General features: G+C 44.5%; 1 protein-coding gene across 1 annotated transcript in view; it reads right to left on the minus strand.

Annotated features, from left to right (window-relative positions):
• The window catches only part of MTBP (MDM2 binding protein), a 33,451-nt gene extending 18,946 nt beyond the window's left edge, over positions 1–14,505 (minus strand). The window contains exons 1-13 of the mRNA XM_061573261.1: positions 14,292–14,505; positions 12,268–12,366; positions 11,811–11,881; positions 9,954–10,072; positions 9,683–9,747; positions 9,343–9,481; positions 8,472–8,610; positions 7,719–7,874; positions 6,832–6,926; positions 6,417–6,483; positions 5,523–5,637; positions 3,783–3,959; positions 323–436 (exon numbers count right to left, since the gene is read on the minus strand). Coding sequence (XP_061429245.1) covers positions 323–436; positions 3,783–3,959; positions 5,523–5,637; positions 6,417–6,483; positions 6,832–6,926; positions 7,719–7,874; positions 8,472–8,610; positions 9,343–9,481; positions 9,683–9,747; positions 9,954–10,072; positions 11,811–11,881; positions 12,268–12,366; positions 14,292–14,352 — 1,417 coding nt within the window. The 5' untranslated portion in view covers positions 14,353–14,505. The remainder of the gene's footprint in view (positions 1–322; positions 437–3,782; positions 3,960–5,522; positions 5,638–6,416; positions 6,484–6,831; positions 6,927–7,718; positions 7,875–8,471; positions 8,611–9,342; positions 9,482–9,682; positions 9,748–9,953; positions 10,073–11,810; positions 11,882–12,267; positions 12,367–14,291) is intronic.
• Positions 14,506–15,596: the final 1,091 nt, after the last annotated feature.

Raw genomic sequence — 15,596 nt, forward strand, 5'->3', positions numbered from 1 at the left:
GCGAAGGGGGATGCACAGGACCAGTTCAGATATCACTTGTCATTGATATAAGCTGTGGTCAGGAATTGCACTGAGGTAGCCAGGTTCATAGCAGTGTGAGAACCACAATAAGTAGGTAGTACAATTAAGTAAAAGGCAGTACATCAAGTAGGATGTTTACTTATCCATTGGCATTTTTTAGGGGACTTTTATTCTCTGGCATTTCATTTCTCTGTTACACGTAAAAATACCTGGAACGATGTTAATTTTAGCCATTTGTCTTTTTATTTTTGCGAAGAAGTTTTGGCAGAGGGGTGTGGAAGGAGCGCGAGGTGTTGCTCACCATTCCACTCCTGCAGCATCAGCATCTGCAGATGGGCCACGCTCATCTCCACGGCGACCAGCTCATCGCCGCGGTAAACAGGCAGGCGACCCAGAAAACCCATGGCGTCAAAACCTATCGGACGCACACGTTTGTTAGAAACCATATCTGCTCCTTTGTTCACTTACGAAAATCAAGAGAAAAATATTTTAGCGGCAGTGAAAAATACATATTTTTTTGATATGCATATTTACATATTGAGGATAAACTCACTAATACCATACTCATTTGATAATTGGTTCTTTACCCTTCTATCTGGCAACAAAACTGACACCTTTTTGCAAGGAGTCATGTTTGCATAGACCGCAATACCTGCAGTCATAATACAAACAAAAGAACATAACTCTGATAATGTGCACTGTCCTTGAAGTTGATTGGTCCACACCCGAGACAGCTTTCCTTCGAGCCTAGTCTCATATGGGTTGGACCAGATGACGCCAAAAGGCGCACAACTCAAGGACAATGCACCATCAGAGTATGAGAGCTCGGGGCAAGCATCTACACTATGGGGACCTCATTTGCCAGTAAAAATATGATAATTGGTTCTTTACCCTTCTATCTGGCAACAAAACTGACACCTTTTTGCAAGGAGTCATGTTTGCATAGACCGCAATACCTGCAGTCATAATAATTATGCAGTCATAATAATTATGACTGCAGGTATTGCGGTCTATGCAAACATGACTCCTTGCAAAAAGTTGTCAGTTTTGTTGCCAGATAGAAGGGTAAAGAACCAATTATCATATTTTTACTGGCAAATGAGGTCCCCATACCATACTCATTTGTTAACTCTACTAAAATTTACAATAACGTATAGTGCTTTGTCATGTTACTGCTGGATGAAGGCCTCCCTCCCCACGTCATTTCGTTCATTAAGATTGATCGTCTATACTTCACCACACCAGTCCGCGCAAGCTTGTGAAGGGCTTAGGAGGCGGCGTAGATCAGCTCAGACACCCCTCGCCGGTGAAATTATCCACGGCGGGGAATCAAACGTAGGTCACCGGATTCATAAGGCAGTGTGCTAAATGATGTGCCACCAGTCCCCCACCCTCGTTAACGCTTTCAACATTTTGAAGCTTTAACTTTCACGCTGATTTGCTCTCCAAACTTCGTGCCATGTGTTTTTGCTTTGCCAGCTATGTCACACAGCATACCAGGCATGGTCAGACTGATCAATTCCCATGCATTCCGTGTGCATATAAGTCATGCCAATAGTACCACGCCTTCCCCCCCCCCCACCAATCTAACCCTACTTCATAATTTCCCAATGGTCTCACGCCACCACCGCTAGTTAATCATCATGCCCCCACCCCTCCCTCCACATCCACAATGGTTACAATGCACAGCAAACGCGAACTGGATGATTTGATGAATTGTCACTTTTTGAAGTTGCTATTTGAGCTAAAATCATTGATTAGAGTTTGTGCGAACCAGTTACATATTCTAACATGCACAAGGCATGTGTAGTGACACAGCGACGACTGCTGTCCAGCAGCGGCAACTGCGGTGGACAGTTAGCGCACACGCCATCGAGTATATACACCGGTGTGCCGGCAGGGCGGAGGAACTGGGGCAAGGGTCACGGAAGACCTCATCGGGAGGCCCCTGGAACCCGCTAGTGGGTTCGAGAAGGGAGGCGCAGCGAGGGCGGAACCAGGCCGCGCCGAGTAAAATGAAAGCAGCGGAGACCGAGAACTCCGGGCTGCTGGTTCTGGGAGTGGACTCGTCTCATCGTCGTCACCGCCTTCGCCCGATCATTGCGCGGCCGGACAGTGGTTGGCTGTCTCGGTCGACGCCGTCAGTGCAACGCGGTCAGGGTTGTGTCTAGGCCGTGCTGTACGGCGACGTAGTCGAGAGAGGAGGCGATCCGAGCGAGTGTGAACGGCCGGAGTGGTGTAACGGAAATAAAGAGAGAGAAGGTGCCTCCTGCAACTACCTCGTCTCCGACTGAGTGTGCGCTACACACACACACCGAGGAGGACACTACACATGTATAATGAGTGGAATAGCTGATTTTAAATTGATTAATCAATCCATTGTTACTTGCCCAATACACAACACACAAACAACTTCTGCGCAGACTTTAAAGTGATTCAGATTTTAATCTATCTATATATATAAAAAATTCACAAATTGCGTGTGGGTTTGTGGCGGTCGTGCGCTTGGCTCTCCAACGGTGGGGTTTACGTAAAAAAGAAAATAGCCAGGTACCACGCCGTAAGCCCCGAGGTGAGCAAGCGCTATTCCTTTTTCACATCTGTCAACTTAAAATTCGTTTAATTAGTGATTTAGTGCAATTTCTGTGCGCTTCCCCTTTATTTATTTATTCATGTCACGTGCACAACCATACAAACTCACGCGCCTTTGGTGGGGGGGACGGCCCATGCCAAGTCGTACGCCTTCGGTCGGAGTGAGGGGGACATTTTCTTTCGCGTAAAAAATGCTATAAAATTTCACTAAACGCTGACGTTCATTCTTCACTGTGTGATGTCCCCCTCACCCCGATGCGTGCAGTTACTAATATACACAGTCGCTAATTGCTACCACTATAGACCGTAGATATTACTGTAGAGCGGCCGGGGAGATCGTGGCTGGGGGGGGGGGGGGGTCAGGGGTAGCAGCCCAGCCCCAGCCTGCCAGGTGCCACCTCGGCCAGCTGGACAATCTAGGTGAGGCCGGAGGCTCTGTACGGGACTAGGCCTCACCACGCCACTCTGTCAGGTGAGTACTTTGTGCTATACAGTCGATAAATACTGCTATAGAGTCAGCATGTACTATTGTAGTGATAGCAGGTACCACCACAGTCGGTATGCACTGCTGTAATCATAGCAGGTACCATCACAGTCGGTATGCACTGCTGTAATCATAGCAGGTACCACCACAGTATGCATTGCTGCAGTGAAAGCAGGTACCACCACAGTATGTACTGCTGTAATCATAGCAGGTACCACCACAGTATGCACTGCTATATAATCATAGCAGGTACCACCACAGTATGTACTGCTGTAATCATAGCAGGTACCACCAGAGTCAGTATGCACTGCTGTTAGATTTTTAATAGTTGTGAATTATTTTTAAGACCCGGGCAACGCCGGGTCCTTCCCGCTAGTGTTTTATAAAATATATTTTGTGGTAGGACGTAGGCGCAGTTGTTAGCACACTCCGTTACGAGTATGGTAAACCGAGTTTGATTTTTTGGCAAGGCTAACAGCAGTGCCGAGTGGTATGTGAACCGGTCTTGGGCCTCCCCTTTCACCAACCCCCACTGACCAGCTCAGGAAAGTGTGGTCAAACAACCCCCATGACATGGGAAGTCCTTCATCCAGCAGTCAATTGAGAAAGGGTTGTGAAATATTATTTGTAAAATACATTTTATCAAAGTTTTCATCTGTTTAAGTGCAACAGGCTCACTCATTACCGGTGCAATGAAGTTTGTGGCTTGTGCTGATCAGCTGTTGCGCAATGGTTGCTGCTGCCGCTCCGTTTATCCCGTCGGCCGTCCGTATCAGCGTTGCGCGGCAGCCATTTCGGCCGCCCCCCTGGACGAACAGGAAGCGGCTGCTGCTTTCGCCTTTGACTTTGACATTGGGCACTGGTGGGGAGCGACGGGAAAACACAATACCTATCACCAATAGTAGACTAAAGTAATCATCAGCCATGATCACTCCACTGCTAGATGACATTTTTTAAAAAATATTTTACCAGGTAAGGTCCAATGAGCAATATTCCTTTCTTTTAGAAGCGACTTGGCCACAAATGATAGCTCAACGAAGTGGCTTATCATGTGGACATTTACAGCAGCCAAATAAATGCTCCAAACGCATGTTTCTAAATGTGGAGGGAAAAACCGGAGAATCCGGAGAAAAATTCGCGCAATCACGGGGAGAACAAGCAAACTCCAAATATATAGGTGTCAGGGTTGGGATCGAACCCACAACTTCATGCATACCAGACGAGGAAGTTAACATTTTGCCATTGTGGTGCTTCGGCAGAACAAGTCGCTTGAAGGGATGACAACCGACGGTCAAGAATAATAATGGAGTGGCAGTCAAGGAATGGAACGCATCCAAAAGGATGTCCACTACTGAGATGGAGTGGTGAAGTCCGCTCATGTGTAGAATCTACGTTAATTTATACATTGCAGGATCATTAGAGATGGTGCAGCATGGGGAGATAAGTAATGCATAACCAAAAAAAATAAAAAGGAAATGACACTTATCTTGGAGACACATCTAGGGTTTGCGTCCTAGGTAGGCCCACATGAGACTCAAGCTTAATTAAAAATATATACTGCATGGAACACCGTTACAATACTTTAGTGATGTTACGATGTCACTAGGGCACAACAGCAACATGTTTGACTACAACTTTAGAGTGTTTTCTCATGCGCAAAACATTAACTTACGTGGGACAACGCAAGTGTCTGGAACACAGTTTCAGTATTTCAGAGATGGAGGGATGAGATCAGCTCACGTGAGTGAGGGTATCAGAGGACTGTGAAGGTTGGTGATGATGTGAGAAAGTCTTCACACAGCAGTGGACAGCTTTCAGGCTGATGGTAACGATGACAAGCGAGAATAATGTACAAGAAGCAAGCGCTTCAGCTAATGGTTACTTCTTTAAGGGGAAGCTGCATGAACACTAACATTTATTATGGGCTTTTAAAAAAGTGTTGTCTTTCCCTACAAATGTATCGCTGATTAGACTGTTAGTGTTGTCATGAGACAAAGTATCCATTCAGATTTATTCAAGAGCCACGTATCCCTCGTATTAAAGAATGGCCCACAAAAAGCAGATATCAGAGAGCGACGACTGAAATACCTTCAACCGACATCTGGTCCACACAGTAGGGGGCAACGCTTTCTCAACCATTCTGCCGCTTAGAATAATGTTCACCACATGACAGTTCAACAGATATTTTGAGTCTCAGAGCTGAAATGAACAAAATAAAGCGCAGAACCAAATTTAATTTCAATGGTTTGTTTGTGCAATCATCAGTGACCGAGCTGAGACTATCAACTTGCTACACTTCAGAACCTGGTTAACCATAGGTGGCTGCTGGTTTTCAAACCCTAGATCGCAGCTGTGTCAAGCTCAGCGCTCTGAGCCACCCAGACACCCCATCCTGGGCTCTTTTTGTAGAGGGCAACTTGCCGGAAGAGATGATCCGACTTCTTAGCTTTCAGCTCCTTCCACTTGCTGTAGCTGCGCTCACTGGGCGGAGGCACTGCAGTGCCAGTGATGGTGCAGCCCAGGCGAAACAAGGCTCCCACCTGCATGGGGAGTAGAGGTCATTAGTTATTCACCTCCTATACTTTACTGAATTGTGAAAAGTCTTGGTAAAGACAAAAGTCAAGAATTTGTTCTTTTACGTCTCGGTTTGCATCATCTGTTTCAAATGATATGTTTTGTGTTTTTTTCTGCATCAATCTACAGGTTAACACGGATATATTAGTTCCACGATGAAAACAATTAATTGTAATGTGCGCGCTTCAATGTGTGTAGTGTTTTGGTATAAACAAAGCAAGTTGGCACAGTGAGGAGCACAGGTGGTGCATGTGCCAGTCATCTCAGTCAGTAAAACATAACACCTGGGGGTCTCTCCCGTGACCTCTTGCCAGTGAGCCTTCCACACTTCGCATGACCTCAAAGAGTACCTACACTGCACTGTGGAGATGTCACCATCACTTAGCGGTGGACAGAGGCTGTTGTCGTTGCTGTGTCTGTATAAACGTGTCTGTGTGTGCGTGTCTTTGTATCCGAGATCTGTGTTGTCTGTAAGTCCCCTTGTAATATTCTTATCACCACCACAGGTGAGAAGCAGAGTGTGTGGGGCTACAAATAGAGACTCTAGGGGGGGACTTGAACCGTAGAATATTTACAGGCATATTATCGCAACAAGAAAGTTGGCAAGGAGGAAAGTATGCAATATATTACGCTTCATAAAATATATACCTAAGGATCTGCTTTCATGATTACTTGAAGCTTAGGGTCTGCAGCGTGAATCCAAAAATTATAACCAGAATGCCCTATTGTGTAGCCGATCTCGTACCGTCCCCTTTAAGGCGGAAAGCTTTTCCAGGAATCGGACAGCGGAACCAGTCTCATCCTCCGCTACACTGTCCACAGCACTCAGTCAAAGAACTTTCAAAAGATGGAACCAATGCAAAACACAAACAAACATAGATCTTATTTTTGTAGATACCTGCCTGAGTTATGCATCATACCTGAGGTATGTATCATCCGAACATTACATACAGGGCATGTGGGAAAGAGCACCATTTATGGTGGTTAAGAGGCAATTGGAGTGACCTCAGAAGTAGTTCTGTGACATCAACTTCCAGACTCCATACTGACACATGGTCATACACTGCGAGCTGCAAGAGTCAGAAACAACAACTTCCTAGGCTCATAACAACATGCCGCATACACCGCAACCGTAGGCCCTCGTGCTGGGTGTAGGATACAGCTCAAGACGAGTGGCCGAGATGAGGTGAGCCGGGATGGTCTTTGCGTCTACCAAACCGACCAGGTCGAGGCTCTGCCCAAAGTACAGGCGCACCTAGCACACGGTCCAAAGCACGCGCAGATTCACACCATGAAATTTGATATATACAGGGTGCTTCAAAAATCTTTTAACACTTCTGAGAATTTGCAACAATATCACAAGAAATGTGCCTCCGGGCTCTGGAGACCACCCTGCAGAAGATTCAAGGCATGTGTTTAAAATGATGGTGAACAAGTGGAGACTCTGACTATTTGAAACTATTAACATACATTTGTTATCATGTTACAGTGTATTATTAGTTATTTTTCCATTAAAAACGATAGTACCATATCAGTGTCAAATTTTTTTTAAAAGCACCCTGTATCTCTACTGCGTCACCTTAAATGGCGGGGAAATTAAAGAGAACACAACACCTAATTATATAGCCTCTACACGTCTCCCACCAATTTCAATACACAAATAAAGTATGCTTAACACTCCTGATATGCTTTATGCAATAACACTGTGGGCCTCGAAATGAAATTACCGTGAGCTGGTGCGCAATGTGACGTGTACAGACGTTACGATGTCACGTCGCGTCATCACGCCATCTGACCACCCCTGTGTTTCTAATTTCGATTTTTTTAATATAAAATCAGCTATTATGCATAATAGGTCACTAAAGCTGCAACCTTATGTTATTTGCAGTATAGAACTAGTTTCCCTTCAGTTACATTTTCCCTCAACTTATATTGGTGGAAATTTTCCATTTAGTAAAGCAATATAAGTTTATGGGGAAAATACTGTAAACCTAAGGTGTTACATGTCACGAGCCACTGGTCTGGACCCATTGACTACAACAAGCACCTCTGGAACGGCGTTCCTCCTCCACCCTCTAGCGTTCCTTCTCCGCGGTGTTTTCTCCGCTGTCGAGTTGTCGGGTGGGTCCAGGGCCTCCGAGAGAGAATCTCTGGGCAGTGTCTTCAGCTTCACTCCTGGGAAGATCACATCCGAACCGGGTGCCTGCGCAGAAGTCAGCGTACAGAGAACAGCATGTTTTACTGTCCTGCAAAGTACATTAACTCGGGTCCTGCCAGATCCAAATTCAAAGATGAATAGTAAATCTGACTTTTTTTTTTAGATAAACCAAAACGTTCAGTTGCACTCTGAAGCCCACAGCTTCTCAAGCACAGACCCTCCCCCTCACACCCAACTACCCCTCAACAAACACCTCACCATGCACCCTGCTACCATTCTCCACCCACCTCTCACTACGTAACTCTCTGCACCAACACAGCAACGACTCACCCCAACGCTTTACTGCCAGTGGCCTCTCTCCACTACACACACACCGTGCCATTCATCACCACACTCCGGTGCACTGAGTTGTAGAACCGATTAGCACGGTTGGCTACATACGGTGCGAAAGAAGTTCAACATGCATACATCTCCTTGCCACCACACATCCCCTACCAGTTAATCACTCGCCACACGCTGCTACCACTCACCACACACCATGCCACCACAATACATTTTGTTGAGGAATCCATACATATGCATAATTTTGTGTTCCTTGCTTTGCATTGCATTATGCTTTCAGGCCACGGGGACGACGCTCACCTCGTTGTTGAATACGCGTACATCTCCCCGCCACACCATGTGTACATCCACGGTCCTTGCAACGTCCGCTGGACACAACGCGCCGTCACCCAACTCCCACGTGTGCGCCTGTAGGAAGCTCACAATGCCAGGGCTCACCCTGTGCCACAAAAACAACAAAACATGCAGGAGAACAATATGGATTCTGCTCGTTGGCACTGTGATTCGGGTGCCTACAGTCGAACGCTCACAAGTTTAAATCCAGCATCTGTGCGCGAATCAGCTCATCATCAATACGGAGTCAACAAAGTGGGAAGTGAATGGTGGTAAATCCACGCAAATAATGTCTCTCACAGTGAGAATGTAGAATTTGTAAAGAAAGGACGGCTACAATGATCTTTTGAGCAAGAGTAGAAAAACACTTGGCAGCTCACCATCATGAAAATCATATTTAATTAAATATCAAACCTCTCTTGGTGCAATATGTACAGGAACCAGTTGTGTAATATGAAAGAAAATCAAGCAGACTACAAGGTGAAATTGCAATGTCATAATTTTTTTGGAGTGCTTTCATCCACTCTGCAATGAGGTCCTCGCCACTCTGTATCGACCATTGAGGTTGTCGGACCACACTTCGGTGTGGGTTAGAGAAGCGGGGGAGGCCAAGACTGGTTCAGATATCACTCCTAGCCACTGATATTTGTGGTGGCCGGGAACTGATCTCCGGTCGTAGTATGCTTCTAACCTAATAAAAACTGACAGTTAAACATAATGTTGGCTGCTTCGGTACTACTGCATCTGCGTTGCCGAAGGTGGTTACATTTACCGTAAAGTGTAGACCGTTTCATCAGCAAAGTGTAATTAGGGAAATAACAGTGAGGGGCGGACGTACGTGAAGGTGCCCGACGAGAAAACGGAGATCCGTGCTGCATGCCACTCTGCCATGCGCCGCAGGGCTCCGAGCAGAGGGAGGAACTCGACAGGGGCGGGCAGGCGGTACGCGGCCCATGTGACGTCCAACAGCGCCCGGCCTTGTTGCACACCGCGGAAATAAGAATGAAAAATAACAAATGCACAATTAAGACCGTGCAGGAATTATGACCGTGGGGTCAGAGCAGAAATTGTAGATATAATAAAGACAAATAGATAACTTGACTGTTTTACAACAAGATAAAGGCAATTGTTGGTGTAGGCCCATGGCTGATAGAAGGGAAGCCTGCATGGTTCGTCACCTGGCGGTGGGAGATCGTTTGCCAAACGGTGCAAACACTCGGCCGCTTCACCAATGTGACACCTGCTGCATCACAGAATGGACGAGAATTCAAGTGAGAACTGGGAGCCAATTATCAATGACAATTTCACGAAAAATTGCTGAACAGTACTCAAGCACCAGCTCAAAACGGACACTTGTGCTATTATTCATCACATTTCTAAATCTCATAAGCAACATGACACTGGAGGAGATAGATTTTGAAAGAGTGGAAGAGGGTGCAGCGTAGGCACCTGTCCTCGTCATTGTCTTGGCTGTCCACCTCGTCCTCATATGACCGCACAGCCGACAAACACTCGGCCAAGGCTCCATCCGCCTCCGAGCCCACCTCCAGCCACTTGGGGCTGCACACCTGCGCAGCGTGTGGATAGAGACCAGAGGTCGCAAACGGGTTTTGATTCCTTACCCCCCGTACCCGGCCGCACCAGGGTCGCAAACGGGTACCCGGACCCGTACCCGGCCGGGTACGGGTAGCCGGGTATCGGGTAGGGTACGGGTATCCGATTGTGACCTCTGATAGAGACACTGAGAAATGTGACAATTTCAATGCAAAGTAGTCAGGTTTAGTGATGATCCAGCACAAACTGATTCACTCCAGTAAATCGACCACCAGCGTATTACTCTATTTCTATTACCATGGTTACTGTTCCTGTGAACTTCAATCAGCCATGCTGAGAAATCAATCTAGCAGACTGACTATTTCACCTCATCCATCCTGCGTTCAACCACCACCTTACCATAGGTTTAAACAACTTTTGTGACTGTGTCTTTCCCTGTGCTGCACGACTTTGGAGTTCCCTCTCATAGCTTCTTTTCCCAAATTCTTATGGTCTTATTCAACTCAATAAACGTATTAAGTTTTAATTATTGCACCTTCAAAAGTGCTGTTTGTTGCTGGCCACTTGGTGTTTTGGGCCTTTGGGCCTGTGCTCAGCAACTGCGATTTAGAGAGAAAAAAAAAACACATCATCGTTTCATGGGTCCTGGCTACAGCACTGATGATCACATCTGGGGTATTATGTCAAGTGAGCGAAATGCATCGTCAACGTGGCATGGCAATTAACTTATAATATGAAGGTTAAATCAAAATATGAGGACATCATACAAAACTGGATAGAAAATAATTTTACGATTTTCTTTCATGGATGCTCCCACGTTTTCCAAGACATTCTGGCCAGCATGGGAGAAAGATGCCAAACACCCACTAGAGGAGCTCTCTAGAGCTTCTTCTAGCCGAGGTGCTTCTACCAGCAGGGACATGAGAAAGAAATTGCACAGCTCCACCTTTACACCTTTATTTGTATATGCGAGTGATATTGCACCGATGTGCAATGACCGAAAACGTACCTCAAGCCAATGTGCAGCCTAACTGCTATTCGAAGATAAACCAAAGTCTACGATTGGCGGAAAGAGGCCCCCACAGGGATTGTTCGGGAGGCAGGCGTTTGAACTGATTGGAGAAAAGGGTTTTAATGAGAATAGGCAGGAAACAAAGTGGAACCCAGGGGCGACAGTTAGGATGCGTTAGAGGGGAAGGACAATGAGGGAACATTCGAGAAAGGGGACAGGAACGATATAAAAGGGCAGAGGACAAGGGGAGGGCACGTTCGAGGGAAAGTGCAGCTTCAACTTTAAGCACAAAGCCCGGATTGTTCTGTGTGACTAAAGTGGCTCCTAGCTACTTTGCCATCTGGGTCATTACACTTGTACATTTAAGTATGTATTATCATTGACAAAGATACCAAATATTGTCAGACAGGCCAAGTAGGAAATCACTGAAGCAATGTGCTTTTAAACCTAGATGTAAAACTAACTTCTTTATACATTGTTTGTGTTTAGTTTGTTGTCCTTCCCCCGCACCTCCGATTAGCACAGTTGGCTACGTACGGTGCGAACGAAGTTCAACACACAGGAGAGGCCTACCCTTGGTTTGTGTAGCAGTGTCAACACACAGGAGAGGCTTACCCTGGGTTTGTGTAGCTGTAAAAGAGGTGGAAAGGGTAAAACCTATTCTAATTTTCATCATTTTCGATACTGAAAAAAAGGTCCCACAGATATAAAAGAGGTGTTTGTGTTGAACATTACAGCACCTGGTAATGTTTTCCCACAACTTGGACAGCAAAATACCAGCGTGGGGGAGCAACGGTGTGTGGAGAGCATTCTGTGAGAAAATAAGAACAGCTTAATGTAAAACAAGTCAACATCGCTCCAACACGGTGATTAGCGATTTTACACAATTAAGCAAACGTCTGTCAAGTGCTAGCCACTAAATTGTAATATTACGCAACAAAAAACTTAAGGTTTTCCTGTTTTATTGGTGCATTATTTGTGTGACTGAAACAAAACAGCTTTTTTTCTCATTGTCTGTGGTCTAAATAAATTCACTAAAATAAAAATTAATTAAAAATTCTAAAATTCAATAACATACTTTTTTCAAGGTGTGTTCTATTAATCCTTTGCAATATTTTTTTTAATAATCATTGGTACTCACTCAAATTAATCATCTCATCAGAAACCCACTCCACATATTGCACGTTGGACTGTTACCTGAAAGGCAACGTGCTCGGTTATTGTTGACGCTCTCCACAAAACACTCCTTGATGTGTGCGTAAAACTCCTTAGCTGCGGTGAACTCCTCTGGTTCGCCTTGAATAGAGCAGAGAAGTTTAGAGAGGTTTGCATACCCATGAGTAAGAAGATTGACAGTGCAGTTACCTGGATGCAAAAGGGTTATTCTGTAATGTAACTCTGGCACAAAATATAGACTTTAATGTGAGTTGCTGTATGGGTATAGACTTAACATTAGCTTAAAACGTAGGTTTTCGTAGTAAATAGGTTCACACATATTTGATTTGGGGTTTGGCCACTTAGTGTTTGGATGCCAAATTATTGGACATTCCAGCAGTCACGAAAGCTTCAAATCAAGATTATTGGACATTAGTTAAGGGCAAGAATGTTGGCATAAAACTACTTACTGTGTGGTTTAACCTAAATATAAATATGGATCGGACTTAACATTGTTCTACAGTACTATAAACGCATGATAGACTGCACAGTGGACTTTATTATAAATTGTAACATGGGCTGTGTTATAAAATGTAATGTGGCATGTACAGAAGCACTTATCCACACCATTCCAACTCGTATATGATGGAACGAGCTTGTGAAAATGTGTCGTACCACTGGTTTCGTTGTGAATCATATTCAGAAAGCCGATAAACATATCAAAACTAAATACAAGGGATCATGTTTGCAATAACCACAACACAAGCAGTCAAAATGCAAACAAAAAATAACTCTGATAATGATATGCAGTCCTTGAAGTTGATTGGTCCACACCCGAGACAGCTTTTCTTAGAGCCTAGTCTCCATGGATCCCTTGTATAAAGGTGTCAGTTTTTGTACCAGTTGAAAGGGTAAAAACCTATTACTATATTTTGCCACTGGTAAAGGAGGTCTCATAGTATATCAAAACTTAGGTTTTTTTTCGGTAAAGTCACGTAGGCTAAAATAATAATATAATAATAAATGAAAATAACTCAATTAAATAACGACGTTTCGGAGGCAACACAAGTCTCCGTCTTCAGGTGGGACCGTCACAGCTAAAACACCTAAGAGTATGAATCCTTGCGGTCACGAAAGCTTCAAATCTAGAACTTATAAAAAGTCCAAGCAACGTGTGACCTGTGTCATAGACTACATTGCAGACTGTACAAGATGGTCCAGATGTCTTGTCACCGCCCCCCCCCCCATTGAATTATCAAACAGTGAATAATTTTAAGTGAGGTTTATTTAAAACAGAAATGAATATGCGAAGGAAAAAAGTGTTTAGGGGTCAATTAATTGGGGGGGTCACAAGACATGGACCTCCCTGTACAATGGGACGTTACATTAAGGTGCAATTCGTGCTGTATTGGAATACACACTAGATTCTAGTACATAGATATACACGTAGGCTGTGATAAGTGTAAATTGTCATGACTACTGCGTGTTAATTGACAAGAGACTGTTTGAATCGGCCAGTCTGTTCTCAACGTTCAATGCGAACTATAGTTCTTCTTTAAAACCCATCGGCAAGATCCCTTTAAACCAGCGGTCGGGAACCTATGGCTCGCGAGCCATATATGGCTCTTCTGGTGACGGCATATGGCTCCCAGACAATTTTTGAGTTGAAAAAAAAAATCAGTTTGGAACTGATTTTAAAATACTTGTGATATTTGCTTAATAATACCGTGTCATTTTAAAGTAAACAGAAATTAGTTTTGAAGATAAATTGCACGGGTCACGCCTGCACGAAGCTCAACCAGACTACAAGGCCATCAGCAAAACCATGTAGCACCAGAAGTCGCATTAAAAGCAAGACATATTTAATTTATTATACGTTAAAAATACTATATGGCTCTCAATGAAATATATTTAGAAATATTTGGCTTTTATGGCTCTCCCAGTCAAAAAGGTTCCCGACCCCTGCTTTAAACTTTACCTCAGCGCATGGTCAAAGGCCACCGCATATTAAAGTACAACTGCAGTGCACGTTGGTCGAAAATTATAAAACGTCAGACCAGACTCACGTTCAACATCGCCGCCCACGTCAGGCGAAAGCGCGACAGTGTACACAAAGTACCTGTCCATAAAAATTTAAAATAAAACGCTACGATTTAAAATTACAGACTAAAAGTCAGGTCTAAAAAAATAAATCAGACGAATAAAATCTGCGCGCGAAATAAAATAAGACTGAACACTTAAGGAAAGTGATCGGAGCGAGACACGTTTAAAAGAACGCCGCGACTTCCCGCCAAAATAAAAGGGTACCGCCCACTCCGGGTCCGCGCAGCGTGGGGGCGGGTTTCGGTCCGGGTGGAAACAAAAATTAAACTCCGCCGCGACTTTTTGGTTCCGAGTTCACGAATGTTAAACAACTTCAAAGTGTACCACAAATAAGCAGGTGTCTCTCCATAATAGAGATGTTTAGGGGTTAGATCGCGTAAATATACACACACACACGTGTCGTTAAACCCGTAACCACCCGACACAGCCAACTAGTGAGGGTTGTCACGTAAACAGAACGTGGCCAATTCGTCACCAGTGCAGCAGTAATGTGTAGTGTATTAGTAGTGTATAGTGCAGTGTATAGTAGTGTATAGTGCATAGTAGTGTAGTGTATAGTGTAGTGTATAGTAGTGTATAGTGTATAGTAGTGTAGTGTATAGTAGTGTAGTGTATATTAGTGTATAGTGTAGTGTATAGTAGTGTATAGTAGTGTAGTGTGTAGTGTATAGTAGTGTAGTGTATAGTAGTGTAGTGTATAGTGTAGTGTATAGTAGTGTAGTGTATAGTGTAGTGTATTGTGTAGTGTATAGTAGTGTATAGTGTAGTGTGTAGTGTATAGTGTAGTGTATAGTAGTGTATAGTGTAGTGTATTGTGTAGTGTATAGTGTAGTGTACTAGTACAGCACACCGGTGTGTTGGAAGGCCAAACCACAACATTTACAATCTGAGTACGACGTTTCGCCAGCAATTACAACCAGCTTCATCAGGCGACAGCCAAATCTGGCCAAATCTGGCTGTCGCCTGATTAAGCAAGTTGTAATTACTGGCAAAACGTCGTACTTAGACTGTAAATGTTGTGTTCGAGAGTGGATCCACAACAATCCGTCCCAAAGTTAGTAACGAATTGGGGGCCGTCCATAAATGACGTCACGCGATTTTGGACGATTTTTGACCCCCCCCCCCTCGTCACATGGCATCACAAAAAGTCAGACCCCCCCCCTCAAATATGACGTCACAAAGCTCTGCCCCACTTCCTAAATAAAACATGCTTCAAATCGCTTTAAACTATTGTCATTGTAGTGCGTATTTAATGTGGCGCTGCACTC

The sequence above is a fragment of the Lethenteron reissneri genome, chromosome 52 (assembly GCF_015708825.2).
Source record: "Lethenteron reissneri isolate LAM-NWPU_2019-01 chromosome 52, ASM1570882v1, whole genome shotgun sequence".
NCBI classification, from domain to species: Eukaryota; Metazoa; Chordata; class Hyperoartia; order Petromyzontiformes; family Petromyzontidae; genus Lethenteron; species Lethenteron reissneri.